Here is a 14,851-nt window from a genome sequence, read left to right as displayed (position 1 = left end):
CAGACAGAACTGCAAAGGAATTTCACTGGGCAGCAGTTCCTTCTTTTTCCAACCAAATGGATTTAAACCTTTTGGTGTGACAGGGCAACTGGTGTCTCTCCTGCTGGGGTTGTTTTGCAGTGACTCCTCACTGCCCTCCTTTTCTGTCGTGACCCAATGATCACCCATACCCTCAGCTCTCTTTTCAGCTGCTGAAGGAGTGGGGTTCACTTCCAGCTGCTCAGCATGGTACTGATACAGGGTTGGTGCTTGGCTGAGAAGCCCTGCACTACACTTGGCCTTGCCTCTCCCAGCTTGCAGGGCATTTTAGGCTTTGCAAAGTCCAGGGCTGAGAAAGGAAACCAAAGGGGTTTGTCTCTGGATCTTTGCACTCCCTCTGTGTACCTGCACTTGGGCTCTGCTCTGATTTACCCTGCACTGGCCATCAGCTCCTTCCCTGGGGCACTGGGGCATTTACTGCTGCTCTGGATGACACTGCTCGTGCCCATCAGACACTGGAAGTGCTGTGAAGACCTGCCTCTGATGTGAGCATCATCCTTCCCCTGATACAAACATGTTGTGTCCTCTGAAATCCAGCCTCTCTATCCCTCACAGTCAGTGTGCAATGAATGCCTTCCATGGGAGGTGCAAGTAAAGAGCTGGGCATTTTGAGTGATGAATAATTGCACCTGAAAACTCAGGGTGGATGTTTTGATAGCTCCCATTTATGGCCAGCATGAGCTGCTCCATGGAGCACTCAGCTCTCACAATTTACTGCTTTTCAGGGATAAATTTTCTTGTGTTTACTTGTCCTTCCCCCATTTCTTGGTAACATTTGTATTTGTTATCCTTTTCCTTGGTATCACTTTCTCTCAGTGGTGCTGTGCTCACAGTGACAGTGGAATGCTATGGCAACGATATATTATCTGCAGTCTTGCCAGTGAGTAAGATGTGCTGCAGAAATTAGTTCATTTATCAAAATCTGATGTGCAGAGCTGAGCAAAGGACTTGGCTGTCCAGAACCTCCTGCTACTTTCACAAGACCTGCTGTTCTGCTTCCCATTGGTTATGGCACTCAGATAAATTCTCTCCTGACTGTTTCCAGTGATGCCTTGTTAAACCTACAGATGTCTCAGCACCTTGGAAAGTATTTTTGGATGTACAGTAATCTCCAAGCTATCTTTGGTAGTGACAAAAAATGGAAAAATGAGCAATTTTTTTTCCCCCTTCTGTTACTATTCCAGAAAGGTACTTTTCTGTGATTTCAGGGTAGGAAAGAGCATATAAATGGAAAAATCTCACCCAGATTGGAAAATGTGAGAAATGTGTTAGATTTGCACTGCTAAAGACTAAAAGAGCTCTGCCCTTCCCTGCTCTGTGGTGCAGACTGGGCCATGTAGAGCCTTCAGGATGCTGTCTGGCACCTTCTCTGTCCCACATACACACTGGTGGGACAGCCTTTTGGTACAATGTTGGCATCTAATTCCAAATTCCTCTCCAGTGTGGGTGCTCAGAGTCAGTCAGTTGACAGCCCTGTCATTTCTGGTCCCTCTGGTGGGTGCTGGGTGAGGAGGACTCTGCCCTCTGTACCTGTCCCTCCTGTGCTGTCCCTCCCAGCCATCCTCACTGCTGGGCCTGACAGGCCAGGGCAGCTTTCGAGCAGCCCAGGGCCAGGGCCAGCTCCCACGATTGCTGGGTCTGGGGTTGAGATTAGAAATGTTAAACCTTTGGTCAGATGTTCAGAAATTGTTTACATGGGTTTTACAGTACTCACATGTTCTTAGCAGTCAGGGTATGGCCAGAAACTCCTGGAGAGGAATCAAGCCAGGACAGGCTGCTGCAGACTTATGGACATTGTCTGAAAGTTTCCAGGGAAATCAGTACTCTTGCTTAGTCAAATTATGTTTGCTTGTTGACCCCTCTTACCTAATTAGTCTGTACTTCACTGAGCTGCTTCTCCTTGCATGCACTGAAGCAATTATTTCACGTTACTGTTTTACCATTGTAACGGTGGAAGAAGTTGAATTAAGAGATGCTTTCTTTTCCGTGTTATGCCCCATGCCTTGTGATTTGTGCAGAAATGAATTGTTTTGTTGCACATCTGTCATCTGTTTGAGGTGAGGGGAGGATGTGTGAGCTGAACAGCCAATTAGACAATCCTTGGGGGCTTCTTATTAGGTGTGGATAAGTATCCAAAGCTTGGATACCCATCTGTACTCTTGAGGTTCCCATATCTTCTCTGGGCACTGCACAAGCAGCTTCAAGAAAGGCAAGGGGCAGTAGTTTGGTCTCATTTGCAAAATGTGTAACTGGGCTGGGGGGGGAAGCAGATGGATTTTGGTTCCTCTGCAAGCCCATGTCAGAGCCAAGACTAAAACCTGGTTGTTGAAATCCCAGACTCCATCCTCTGTGGCCTACTGCCTCTCTAAGCATGTGTAAGGTTTTAATGAAAAACACCAATCTTAATTTAGAGCAGGATTCAAGGGAACTGTCCTATTCAGTTACTTAATTATAGGTGAACTATAATTACAAGACACAAACATGTCTTGCTACAAAACACCAAGCAAAAGAGCAGAAAGGATTATTTGTTGTTTAATTTAGCAGAGGAAGGCAGCTGATCATGCTAAGTCTCTCTGACACCCAGCAAGTTGTGTGATCCTATTTGTTAATCTTTTTAACTTTCCGTTTTATTAGGATAGGGTTTCAGGAGCAAATAGGATAAATGAGATTAAATCTGTCACCCTGAATTACTCTCCTCTGACTTATGAACAGAGTTGCTCTATGTAAGAGAAGTATAATTATGAGGGAGATGCTGCCTGTGTAATTGTGTGCTTCCTTGGGAAGAATTTGAGATCCCTAATTATCTCTGGAATTGCCCTGTGCTGGCCCTGAGTTTCCAAGGTAAACAGAGCCAAGGGAAGTTCCTCTGCTGAGCAGTTCCTGATGTAGCATGGCTTGTACCTGAACAGTAGCAACATTACCCTTCAGGTCTTCTGGTTCAAGTGAAGGATCCAAACTAACTTGGAGTAGGAGACACATATATATATAAAATAACTGGTTTGAGTTCACCAACCAAAAAAAGCTTTAAATCCTGTGTGTTGTTTATCTAGATTCACAGCAACTTCTGTTAGGAAAAAGCAAATGAAAAGTTCAGCTGGATTTGTCCCATGGATAGGCATAATTGCTGCTGGAAGATCTCCTGGAGAGGGGATATGCACAAAGTAAAAAGAAACTCACTACAGGTCCCACTCAGACATTTCTGCGGACTCTTTCATATGGCAGAGGGGCAGAATCCAGATTTATATGATGGATTAGTGATAAAACAACCTGCTAGCCTTGGATTAGAGTTTCTGTTATTTTGCCTAAAACTTGTGTGCATTAGTGGAGAGGATGCATCATTTTTGTGAATCCTAGTATCAGTTTTATTTTCTTTTTCAGACCTTTTTACAGTTACAAGCCAGGACTTGATCTCCACATCTGTTTTTATTGGCCAATCTAGTTCACAAATGAGGCCCCTTTTGTTCCATCTAATTTTATGTAGACTGTGATGCTGCATAAAGATTCTGGGAAGAAGAGATGGAAGGATTGTGAGCTGACCTTGTGGCTAGTCTGTACAGTGACTCACTCTATCCTGTATTTCAACTTCCATGAAGTCTTTTCAGATACACTGTTCAGCCATTAAATGAGCTGTTCACTTTAGCTTATGGCTAAAGTTTTTCCTAATATTTTGATATATTTGTTGTGAACATGACAAAGTAAATCACAAATGAGAATGTTAACAAATGCTTGCATTAATCATCTGAGACAGTCTCTCTTGTTATAATCTCATTCAGAGTAACTAGTTGTCTGTAAGAAAGGGTTTCCTGTCCTTTAGTTTGCCAACTTATGTGACTCTACTGCCAGGGAAATCTCTCCTCCGTGCTTGACAAGCAATGGGGAACTTCATAATCTTTCTCTGTGTAGGCAGCTTCTTCAAGGGAAGAAATTAAGTCAGTCATGCCTATTACTGAATCTAATTTTACTATAATTTAGAGGGAAGAACCTTTCCCTGAGTAGAATTGATTCTGTAACCGCTTACTTAAGGATTTATTTTGCTTTCCTCCAAAGGATGTGGCAGAAACTGTTGTTAGTGACAGTGCCTGGCAAGGTCACTGCAGCACATTCCCTGGCAAGGGAGGAACTTCTGCCTTGCTTTGGTTTGCAGTCACTGGCAGCTGCTCTGAGGCAAACTGAGGGTGGCAGCAGGTCAGCAGGACTCAGGTCAGCAGGACTCAGGTCAGCAGGGCTCAGGTCAGCAGGACTCGCTGCTTATTGAAGTTCCACCTCTGGGACATGGAAGGGTCTGAGGGTACCTGGTGGTGTCAAGCTGTCTTCAGCTGGTTGGTTTGTCCTTCTGCCCTAGTCAGCCTGGAGGTTTGGCCCTGGCCACAGACATGTCTTACTCTTGGCCTTACAGTTCATTCACCCTGGGTAGGACTTGTCCATCTTTTCCTCACTGCAGGTGGGGCTGATTGAAGCACACACAGGGAAAGGTCCTTTTGAAGGCAGTTTGCAGCAGTGCTAAAAGCCCAGCTACAAAGAGGAGGGGAGCACAAAACAATCTTTTCTCTTACTGCTCACAAAGAAATGGGAGAAGAAAGTGTGGTGCCCTTCTACCAGTGGCCACAAAAGCATGTTTAGCAGTGTCCCTTCAAGGTCAACAGCACCATTCTCAGCTGTTCAGAACAGCCTCTCAGTAGCAGGCCCAGTGAGAATTAGATCTGGAAGAAGGCTGCTTGTCTGTTGTTGTTTTTTCCTTCTTTCCACAGACCTCAGCCTGGCAGACAACCAGGTTCAACTGTGGATGTAATTCAGGCTAAATACCATCCAGAAGACGTGGGCCAGGGCAGGATTTGTGCTAATGGCAGCAAGGCATTGCTGCTGAGTGGCTGCTTGGCAGCTTTGGAGGAGTCCCTGCCTGGCAAGGCAGGTGGAAATCTGAGGAGAAAGTCAGGGGTCTTTTTTCGAAGACATACCTGGTCCTACGTTATTCCTTATTTATATTTGCAAAATTCATGAGATTGATCAGATTTTTTCCTTCTGCAACCCTGTAACACCAAACCTCCTCCTGCAGACAAGAGCAGTGGCTTTGGTGTGGTGCTTGGAGAGGCTGTGAATGGCTGAGTGAATGCAACTCTGCTTTTTGTTGGGAGAAGCTGCCTGCAAGGCAGGCTCTTTGCTGCCTCAGGCCTGCCCTTCTCTGCTGGTGGGAAGTGTTCTTTCTTTGCAGTTAGAACAGTTTTCCTATAACTGACAGCCATTTCTCCATACTCTTCCCAAAGTCTCCTATTTTTCCTCCTTCACTCTTTGTCTTCAGTTCCTCTCAGTTCTCACCAGGTGAGCAACAGGTCTTTCTGGTGTTTCTGAAAATTGTTCATTTGTGGGATGCCCTCCACTTTCATTTTGATATTGCATTTTTATATTCTGCTGACACCTGCAAAGCCCCTGCTTGGTCTGACAAAGCTTTTCCCCGAGGAGAGGTTTTGTAGTGCTGGTTCTGAGTGTTGCAAACCAGTCCTGGAAGCTCAGTGAGAAGCGAGTGTGATTCTCTTTGCCCCTACTCTGGAGATCAGTGATTTGAATCCTGTTCTGCTTTACCCCAGTGAAAACTGAAAGTAACACCAGCTGCAACAAAGTTGTAGGGAAGGTGACAGAAATGCAACAGTGGGATGAAGCTTTACACAGAGTAGCAAAACTCTGAGTAGCCAGGTTGTAAATAAGGCAATAGGGTGGAAAGGCCTGTGAACCCTGTGAACAATGGTGCTTTCTGTGCTCTGGAACAAAGCAGCTTTACAGAGGGTGTTGCAGTGATCACTGGAAGTGGCTCTGTGGAAATTTCTGTTCCATTGCAGATCCAGCCTTGCTGCATGGCCGTGGGGAGGGACCGAGGGGAGATGATGGTGAGCGGGCAGAACTCCGTGGCACAGCTGAAAGAGCCCTGACCCAAAACTTTTCTTCTCCACAGGTGCCCCTGGTTGACAAAAGCCATCTCCCCAGCCATCCCAGTGTACAATGGGCTCGTGTTCTTGTTTGTACTGGCAAACTTCAGCATGGCAACTTTCATGGACCCTGGAGTATTCCCCCGAGGTAACAGAGAATGGGACTGGTGTGTGTGTGAGGGCGTGGGTTTGAAAATCCAAGCCAAAGGAGGTGCCAGGTATCCAAACACACTAGTTGCTATCTAATCCCCCTTTGTTTTTCTTATATTCTTTCTTATTCTGTTATTCTCAGCGGGCAGTAGAGGTGGGATGGCAGTGAAGTGCTGGGTACCCTCCAACTCTCTTCTGAGCTCAGAGGTGTCAGTTGGCCTTGCACTTGCTCAGACTGGCAGTCGGGGGCACAGGGTTGCTTCGGATGGTTCTCCTTGAATAGCTCTCCTGAGGGATGTGATTTTGATTGCTATCCCCTGTGTCAGGCTGGCACATTGGATTTAAGTCACTGTCTTCACAATAGGTAGCAGAGCATGGCAGAGGGGAGAGGCTAAACTTTCATCAAAGCAGACTTTCCAGAATACCTTAAAAGAAATGCAAAAGCATTGAGCACTAAAAAAGATAATGATTGAGGCTTGCCTTAGAGTGTCTAAAAATGCATACATTTAGAAATATATTCCTGCTTAAATTAGTACTGATTCACAGCTGATTAAATAGGATAAAGATCGCTTGGCTTTTGTAGTGGGAGCCACAGTGCAGCTATCTCCTTTAACACATCCTAATGAGAGAATTATCACCTCATTTTATCTGTCTTCCAATAATTATTCTCATGCAGTTTGCAGCAGAGACTGCTCTAGGCAGTCTCTATAAACCAATGGGTCTGTGCTATCTGCAAGCTGTGCTTTTTCACCTCTATTCACTGAATTCATTATCTACCTGACGAGAATGAGGTACTTGTCCTGCTGGCTCCCCTGAATAGCAAGTGCCAGGTTCCACCAGGTAGCAGAGTCTAATGATAAGCATCTGTCTGCCATTCCTTTCAGCTGAAGCTTCTGAACTCCTGATTAAGTGTTGCAGCACTCCAGTTAAGCAAATAATTGTATATAAAGGCAAACTCAGGCAAAGGCAAGATTCAGTGACTTGTGCAAGATCAAGGTATTCAGTGTATAGGTGCTTAAAGGTACAAATGCTAGTGAGTTTGAAGAGAACTCAAGCACACAGAGCTTTTAAAGAGTTTCCTGGACTTTTTAGTTTCTTCCTCTCAGCAGAGATAGCAGGTGTTAATTAAACCTGTGTGGGATGTGAGGTTATTAAAGGCATCAGCGCTCCTTGCCTTTGGTAGGAGGAAAGATTAAATAAAGATGTTCAGTTCTGAAGATCCCGGGCTGAGAATGCAGCACCTGTGTGCAGGGCAGTTCCCTCTGAGCAGAGCCTGCAGCCAGACATCCCCCTGCCCTGGGAGTGAGCAGGGCTGGGGGTGTTGGCAGTTCAGACCTTCCTTTGCACTTCTCCAGCTCCCTTTTGCAAACAAGTTCTTCATTTTGGACTTTGTGTAAAGAAGAAACACCCAGGGACATCATGTAGAAACTCCCTCATCACCTTCCCTCCCTTCCACCTCCCTTCACACAAGGGAAGAGAAGCAGGAAGAGAAGGAACTCCTGGAGCTCACCACTCTGGTGGCTCTTTCTCTTCCCTTGAGGCCTTGGCCTTTTATCTCTGTGCTGTGCCTGTGCTTTGTGTAGAAGATGCTGGGAACAAGGGGAGTGGGGAAAGGACAAGGAAGGGGGTGCATTCTTCCTGGAAGAAAGTGATGGAGTAGGAGTTTAGATGTGTGAAGGAAGCAAACTGATAAGGGAAAGATGGAAAAGACTATAAATACTGGTGCTGGGAAGGAAGAGAAGATGTTATTTCAGACCACAAGTGTGCATGTGAAGAAAGCTTATCACCACCCCCTGCCACCCGCAGGGCTGCCAGTGCCAGGAGTTCAGGAGTTGTAGGAGTGATTCAAAATGAATATACAATCAGTCTGTTTGCTTTCTGGTTTTGAAATTAGGTTTAGTCTTGTTGGTTTTCAAACTTCTTTGCACGTTTCTAATAGTTAGGAATTTACTTCAAAACCAAAACAACAAATGAGCAATACAAAAGCTGAGATTCTATTGAAATCACAGGATTCGTTTAAGGAAGCCACCAAAAATCCTAAGATATGTTATAAAAATATGAGCTTTGTCTGCTCTGTGTCAGTGGCTCCAAGTCTGAGAATCTATGTAGTAAGATACATTCATCTGTCAGTGTATTCTTCTGCTCAGGTCCCTGAAAACTGGAAATAAGCCCATTTCTGACTATGTCATATGAGCTTGCAGGTTCTCTGCAGATGGAACTTGGCTATGGGGGGAAATGACAGAACTTGGGCTGTGGAGACCCAGCCTGTTGAAGAGGGCCTCAATCAAACTCCCAGAGCCATTACTCATTTTTAAATATTTTTTTTAATTTGGTGGCTCTCTGAATGTTTCTGGTGTGAATCAGGACTGGCTCTGTGAATGAATTGCTGGTAATACACCAAAAATGAATGAGAAGGAAAGGAAATGTGAAGTGACTGAAATTGGGGCTGCCCTGAAAAATCTGATTTACAGTCTAGGTTGAGGCTGGCAGTGTTCAGTACTGGCTAATTATACCAACTACAAAGTGGCTTTCAGTATTTTTGATGTGAATCTGTTTTACACAAACTCTTGAACCGTGTGTGAATTCTGCAAGAGCAACATGTTTAAATGCACATAAGTATATGGAATGTACAGACTTTTTGTCTGCATAGTCAGGTTTTTTACAAAGAGCTTAAATGGTTTGACTGTTCCAATGTCTTGTTTTCATCTGCCCACATGTATTACACAGCATGGGTAGGTTTATAATGGTATTGAAGAACCTACAGACTGTATTTATAGAAGTGCCTCAGGGATTTAGAGTCTAGCTCTCTCTGAGTCCCACTGCCTAGTTATGAAGGAAAATTATAGGGAATGGTGCCAGTACAGCACTCTGCTTCCACACACAAACGTTAATCCAGAGAATACTCCTGCAAGATAAATACTGTAGCTGAGCCAGATCCCAAGCTCGTCTAAGTGAAGGGAGAAATTCCCTCTGAAGTCAATGGAAATTGGATCATGATAACACATCTAGAGAAGATTTAATATAGAAGTGAGTGACAGTAATTGATGCCCCGCTGGGACAATATTATCAAATTCCACCTAATTTGGAGCCAGTCAACCAATGCCAGCTGCACTATAATGTTTAACCAGGTGTTAAATAGAAGTGAGCTTCTTAGATTTTCTCTGTCAAGAGGAAACAAATAAAGATCACAGGAATCTAAAATAAAAGATGAACTTTCATGAACATCATTCTCATATTTTTTATCTTCTTCCCAATAATCGTCTATTACAGACAATCTTTTATTTTGTGCATTTATTTTTAAATGGACTCTTTTCTTAAACAGGGCAGTGCTTGGCTGAGATGATAAACCATGTGCCCTCTGCATTGTCCCTAATGAGGTGACTGTGATAATGTCATCCTCATCTTACTAATGGCAAAGAGAGGCTAAATGAGTAGCTCAGGGCCACAGGGGGAGAAAATTAAAATACAGGACTTCCTGAGTGCCAGTGCTGTGCTCAGATCAGTAAACTGTGCTTCCTTTGAGAGAGGTGGGATCTTCCCAGTTCCTTACTGTTCCTAAAGCAAGAGTGTTCCAGGTGGGCACTGTGGAGGTGAGCACAGGCCATGCTGTACAGGAGTAAGCACTGATGCAAGGACTTTTCATGGGCACGTGGCTATCCCACTGTGGCCTCACACTCCCTGGAACAACAGGTCTTTGGGATGATTGAGGGTCATCTGGGTTGATTTTGGGGGTTTGAGCTAGCACAACATTCTTCTAATATATGCCTCTGTAATTTGTTTTCCATTATGTGCTGATGAGCTAGCACATAGGCTGGCATTGAATTCATCCCAAATGGATGCAGTAGAACTTCTCACAACCAGGGCTGGGGTGATTTCTGCCCCCTCCTTGACTCTGTGCTGCACAGAGTCTTACTCATTCAGGTTGTAAATGCTGGTTAAGGTAGGACTCAGACACCTCTCTGCCCAGAGACTGGTGGTCAGGCTGCACAGCCCCTGGGGAGGTGCCCACACGAGCCCTGCTCACTGGGGGGTTCTGACAGCCCATCACTCCCCACTCTGGGATTGCTCTGACGAGCCACGGAGCCCGGGCAGTGCCCCTGCACCCAGGGGACCGACAGGATGAGCTCTCTTCTCTTTGCTCCCTTTTATCTCCACTAACGTTTGGTTTTGCCTTGAGCAGCAGATGAAGATGAGGACAAAGATGACGACTTCCGAGCTCCGCTCTACAAGAACGTGGAGATCAAAGGGATCCAAGTTCGGATGAAGTGGTGCGCGACCTGCCACTTCTACCGCCCCCCGCGCTGCTCCCACTGCAGCGTCTGCGACAACTGCGTCGAGGTAACACCCGGGGCACCCTGGGCAGTGCAGCTGGGGGCTTCCCCAGCATGCCAGTTCTTGGAGGTTCACAGCTGTAGCCTTGTTGCTGGACTCCTCCTGGGTAGTGCCCTTTGAAGCGCAGCCCTCAGTTGTGTGTGCTACACACACAGCTTGATGGCAGCTTTGTCACCAGGGCTAGTCAGAATAAACATTTATAATGCTGGCTGTGTCTTCCTTGAAGTAGCCACGGGATTGTAAAACAAGGGGTGAATGGGAGAGTCAGTTCAGAGGCAGAGTTCAGGAGAGCAGGAAATTCAGGGTGAACCATTGTAACTTGTCTGTGTGAGCTCAGGGCTCATCATTTAACTGGGAGCAAACTGGTGACTGCATTAGTGGACAAACAGAGAAGCAAGAACGGTGTGTGAGCTTTAGGAAAACCAGACTCAGGATTCAGGGAGTGGTTCTCCAGTCACTGGAAGGAGCCCATTGTTTCAACACCCCAGCTCAGACTATGAACTCATTCATGTTTCTAATGTTGGTTGTTCTGAATTATGGGACTTTCCTGATTCTCGATACCCTTAAGGTCTGGGTGAGTCACAGGGATTTTTAAAAAATAACCCCTAACAGTAAATGTGCTTCTGGGCTACAGAATCTCCCAAACGTGTAAGTACAGAGCCCTGTACTCACTGCAGTGTATTGCCAGGGGACACTTTTTATTGCTGAGCTAAACATTTCACTTCTTAAGGATCATTTCTGCTGCAAGGTCTATTTTTTTTTTCAATAGAAAGATGAAATCTTTAATATGTCTAAAATATATTCAGCTGTGCCATTAAAATGAAAGGAATTACTAATCAGAGAAGGAAAAAATCCCCTAGTCAGCTGGAATGCTGTACACACTACCTTTGTCCTAATCCTCTTTGCCATAAGCAAGGGAATAGTCCCAAAGAAAGCAGCACAGTTACATGTGAGAGAAAGGCTGCCTGGATTTATCTTGTGTCAGTCGTTTTCTCCTTCAGGGCAATATATATCTAAGTTATAATTATCTGGAAGCAGTGCTGTGCCTGGGAACCATCGATAAATAGGACAAGGCTGTCCTGTTCTGGAAGGCTTTGGAAGGATGTGGGATTTCAGAAGCCTGAGAGTAAGGGCTGCCAAGGTCCCCGGGTAGAGGGGAATAGCCACAGCTATTCATAAGTGGTGACACAAATTTGTTTAGGCTGCTGTGAATTGTTGAATAGAGCTGGATTTTTTGTAGAAAACTTGAATCATATATTCCTGGTTTTAAAACAGAAATGTTCTCACTAATTCTAGATCCTGAGGATTGTTTAGATGATGGTAGATTCTCAGTTGTCCCGTGGAATTTCTTCCTTCCGCCTTCCCCAGTGGCTCAGCATAAAAATTCATTTGCAACAAATGAAGTTTTCTGAGGAAAAGATTACTCAAAACTCAGTGGTATAAACACTTAAGTTTCATGCTGCCATAAAGCCTCCATGGAGTCAGTTCTGCAGCAGCAATGAACAGGGGAGAGAATCCAAAGGGAACCTGCAGAAAATAGCAGAAGGCAAGGTGACTCTGGGTAGCCCTCCAGAAATTCTATTGATAGTCAGGTCAGTTGAATAGCAGTTCCCTGCTATTCTGGGGCACAAGTAAGAAGCTCTCCTTGTAATTAAATTATGACTGCTGTGGAGGAATATAGGCAAAAAGCATTAATGACTTCTGAATCAATAAATCATGGTCTTAAACAGCATGTTTTATTGATTCTTGTGATGCTTATTTTCCACTCACCTGTCTATTTTAGGCCAGCACTGAGATGGCAGTGGGAGCCTCTCTGCTGATGTTCCCATGGAACCCACTCAGGGTTGTAATTCTTGTGTTTTCAGTTTCAGCCTAGAATGTACAATAAAAATTCTTTTCCCAAATATAAAACTTTTGAACTAATTTGATACAAATGCACAAACAACAAAAGCAGACAACACTTGCAGAAATAAAAACAGTTAAAGCCTAAAGCCTGCTGTTACCAGAGGGAGCCAAAAATGGATCTGTGACAAAAGTAGTCAGATTTTTGTTTTCTTTACTGAAATGTTTGCAGTGGGTACTTATAGTTTCATATTCCATAGGTATTTTGGGCTGCATACAACCAGATTTGCTTAACAGACAGATGTTATGTCAGCATTTCAGATACAGCCTGAAATGATCCTTATTAAATTGCCCCTGCCATTTTTTAATGTGCTTTGAGAAAGCTCTAATCCATTTTCTTGTATTTTGTAAATTTTTGGTAAATACATTGTGCAAAACTTAGAAATATCAAACCATCATTGAGCAGTGTTTAAAAAGAGCACTACCACAAAGCAAATAAACAGTTCTCTTGCTGATGCAGGGAGTGTGTAATGTCTGTTCTGCAGAACACAAGAGGTAAGAAGGGGTTATTTCTTGCACCTGACCTTGTCCTCACGTCAAGAATAATCCCATTGAAGACAGTGGATTTACATGCTTACAGAACTCTGTAAAGGCCCCTGAAAGGTGTCTCTGCCTTGCCCTTATTATTAAATCTCCTGTTAAAAGGCATTTGGTCTTTTGACTGAGACAAATAGTCAGATGTGGGTTCATAACTGTTAATGAACCTGTGCAGGACTTTGCCTGTGTCTGATCCAGCTGTTGCTTTTCTGTGTGGATCTGCTTGGTAAACAAGTATATTTGGTGATGTCCATTGTTGAGAGTGGATTAATTCAGTGATATATAAATACTGAAATGTGGGGCAGGGAATTCTGCAGCAGTATTGCATCTTGAAATCATTCTAGGTTATAATAACTTCATTCTAATTGACTCGTGCTAAGGATGATAAAAAATTAGGGCTTCTGCTGCTAGCAGATAAATAGACTGTCTTTTTTTTAATATATCCTCTCTTCAAACCCCATAAACACTCAAGTACCTCTCCATCCGTAGACAGTGAAACAACTTGGTCCTAAAAAGAGTCTTACAAAGATAGCCAAGCATTTTGTAAAGCTGCAGAACTAGTCTGATGTAATTTTACATGACAGTGGTTTAGATTCATCTCTAAGACAATGTATTTTCTTTCACTGTTTGGATATTTTTCCCTGTGTCTCCCTTTCTTTACAAGGACTTTGACCATCACTGCCCATGGGTCAACAATTGCATAGGACGGAGGAACTACCGCTATTTTTTTCTCTTCTTGCTGTCCTTAAGTACACACATGGTTGGAGTGTTCACCTTCGGGCTCATCTTCGTGCTGAACCACATGGAAAGGCTGGGAGCAGCCCACACCACCATCACGTATCCTTCTTTCTGCTCTCCCAAGACTCACGGTGACTGAGGGAAATGTGAAAGAAAGACTCTGAGGATTTGTCCTCCTGGAGCTGCTGGGGCCTCTCCTGATCCCCCCGTGCTCCTCTCCTGGAAATGCCCAGTGCAGGTTTCCCTCTGTCCCCATCGTGCTGTGTTCACATCCTTTACTCCAGAAACTGTGGCTGACCTTTTGTCTGTCTCAGTCTTTGTCATGACAACCCTGCAGAAGGAGATGCTGCCTCCCTGAATTTTACTCACAGTCAGGTGTGACTCAGAGCTGCTGGGTGCTGTTTACTGTGTTTAAGACTGTCACTGTATTCTAGAGCAGAGTTTGCTCTGATATCAGCCCCTGCCTGCTGGTGTAGTGCTCTGAGGGGTGTCACTGCTCTTACTGGGGCAATGCAGAGCATTCCTTACAGGATGGTTGAAGCCAGAGTCAATGTACTTTTTACCAGCTCAAGGGTAAGGACTCAGACTAGGAGCAGATGGACTTAACCTTGAGTTAAAGTTTAGTTAGCCTTGCTTAAAGGGGCTACAGGAGAGCTGGGGAGGGACTTTGGTCAAGGGCCTGGAGTGACAGGACAAGGGGCTTTAAACTGAAGGAGAGCAGGCACAGATTAGATATGAGGAAGAAATTCTTCACTATGAGGGTGGTGAGGCCCTGGCACAGGTTGCCCAGAGAAGCTGTGGCTGCCCCATCCCTGGATGTGTCCAAGGCCAGGTTGGACGAGGCTTGGAGCAACCTGGGCTAGTGGGAGGTGTCTCTGCCTGTGGCAGGGGGTGGAATGAGATGATCTTTAAGGTCCCTTCCAACCCACACCATTCTGTGACTCTCTGACACTCTCCTTGTTTCTAAGATTTTTTCCCTCCTTTTCCTCTCTCTGTCTTTCATGGCCTCTTTTGCCCTCAGTCCCCCCAGTTTCTTTAACTCTTGGATGCAGGATGGCTGTCATGTGTGTGGCTGGGTTGTTCTTTATCCCAGTCATTGGTCTCACTGGTTTCCACATAGTTCTGGTGGCCCGAGGGCGCACAACGAATGAACAGGTAAGAAGCAACCCCTTCTCTGTGTTTGTGGCTGAGCTGTGGAGTTGGGAAGGAAAGTCAGCAAGTCAGCTTGGGTAAAG

At 44.8% G+C, this 14,851-nt stretch overlaps 1 protein-coding gene across 9 annotated transcripts in view; it reads left to right on the top strand.

Moving 5' to 3' along the window:
• ZDHHC8 (zinc finger DHHC-type palmitoyltransferase 8) overlaps positions 1 to 14,851 on the top strand; it is a 120,895-nt gene that overhangs the window by 79,690 nt on the left and 26,354 nt on the right. For 8 of the 9 annotated variants that reach the window (XR_004360179.1, XR_004360180.1, XR_004360182.1 and 5 more), the window contains 4 exons: positions 5,984 to 6,105; positions 10,288 to 10,445; positions 13,543 to 13,715; positions 14,669 to 14,771. Coding sequence is in view for 5 of the 9 variants with exons in the window: in XM_032705948.1 (XP_032561839.1) it covers positions 5,984 to 6,105; positions 10,288 to 10,445; positions 13,543 to 13,715; positions 14,669 to 14,771 (556 nt within the window). In the remaining 4 variants the exon portion in view is untranslated. Of the gene's footprint in view, positions 1 to 3,504; positions 3,587 to 5,983; positions 6,106 to 10,287; positions 10,446 to 13,542; positions 13,716 to 14,668; positions 14,772 to 14,851 lie in introns of those variants that run through there. The other variant, XM_032705950.1, reaches the window with a different exon arrangement.

Source organism: Chiroxiphia lanceolata, chromosome 18, assembly GCF_009829145.1.
Source record: "Chiroxiphia lanceolata isolate bChiLan1 chromosome 18, bChiLan1.pri, whole genome shotgun sequence".
Taxonomy (NCBI): domain Eukaryota; kingdom Metazoa; phylum Chordata; class Aves; order Passeriformes; family Pipridae; genus Chiroxiphia; species Chiroxiphia lanceolata.
This window is presented reverse-complemented; position numbering and strand designations above follow the sequence as displayed.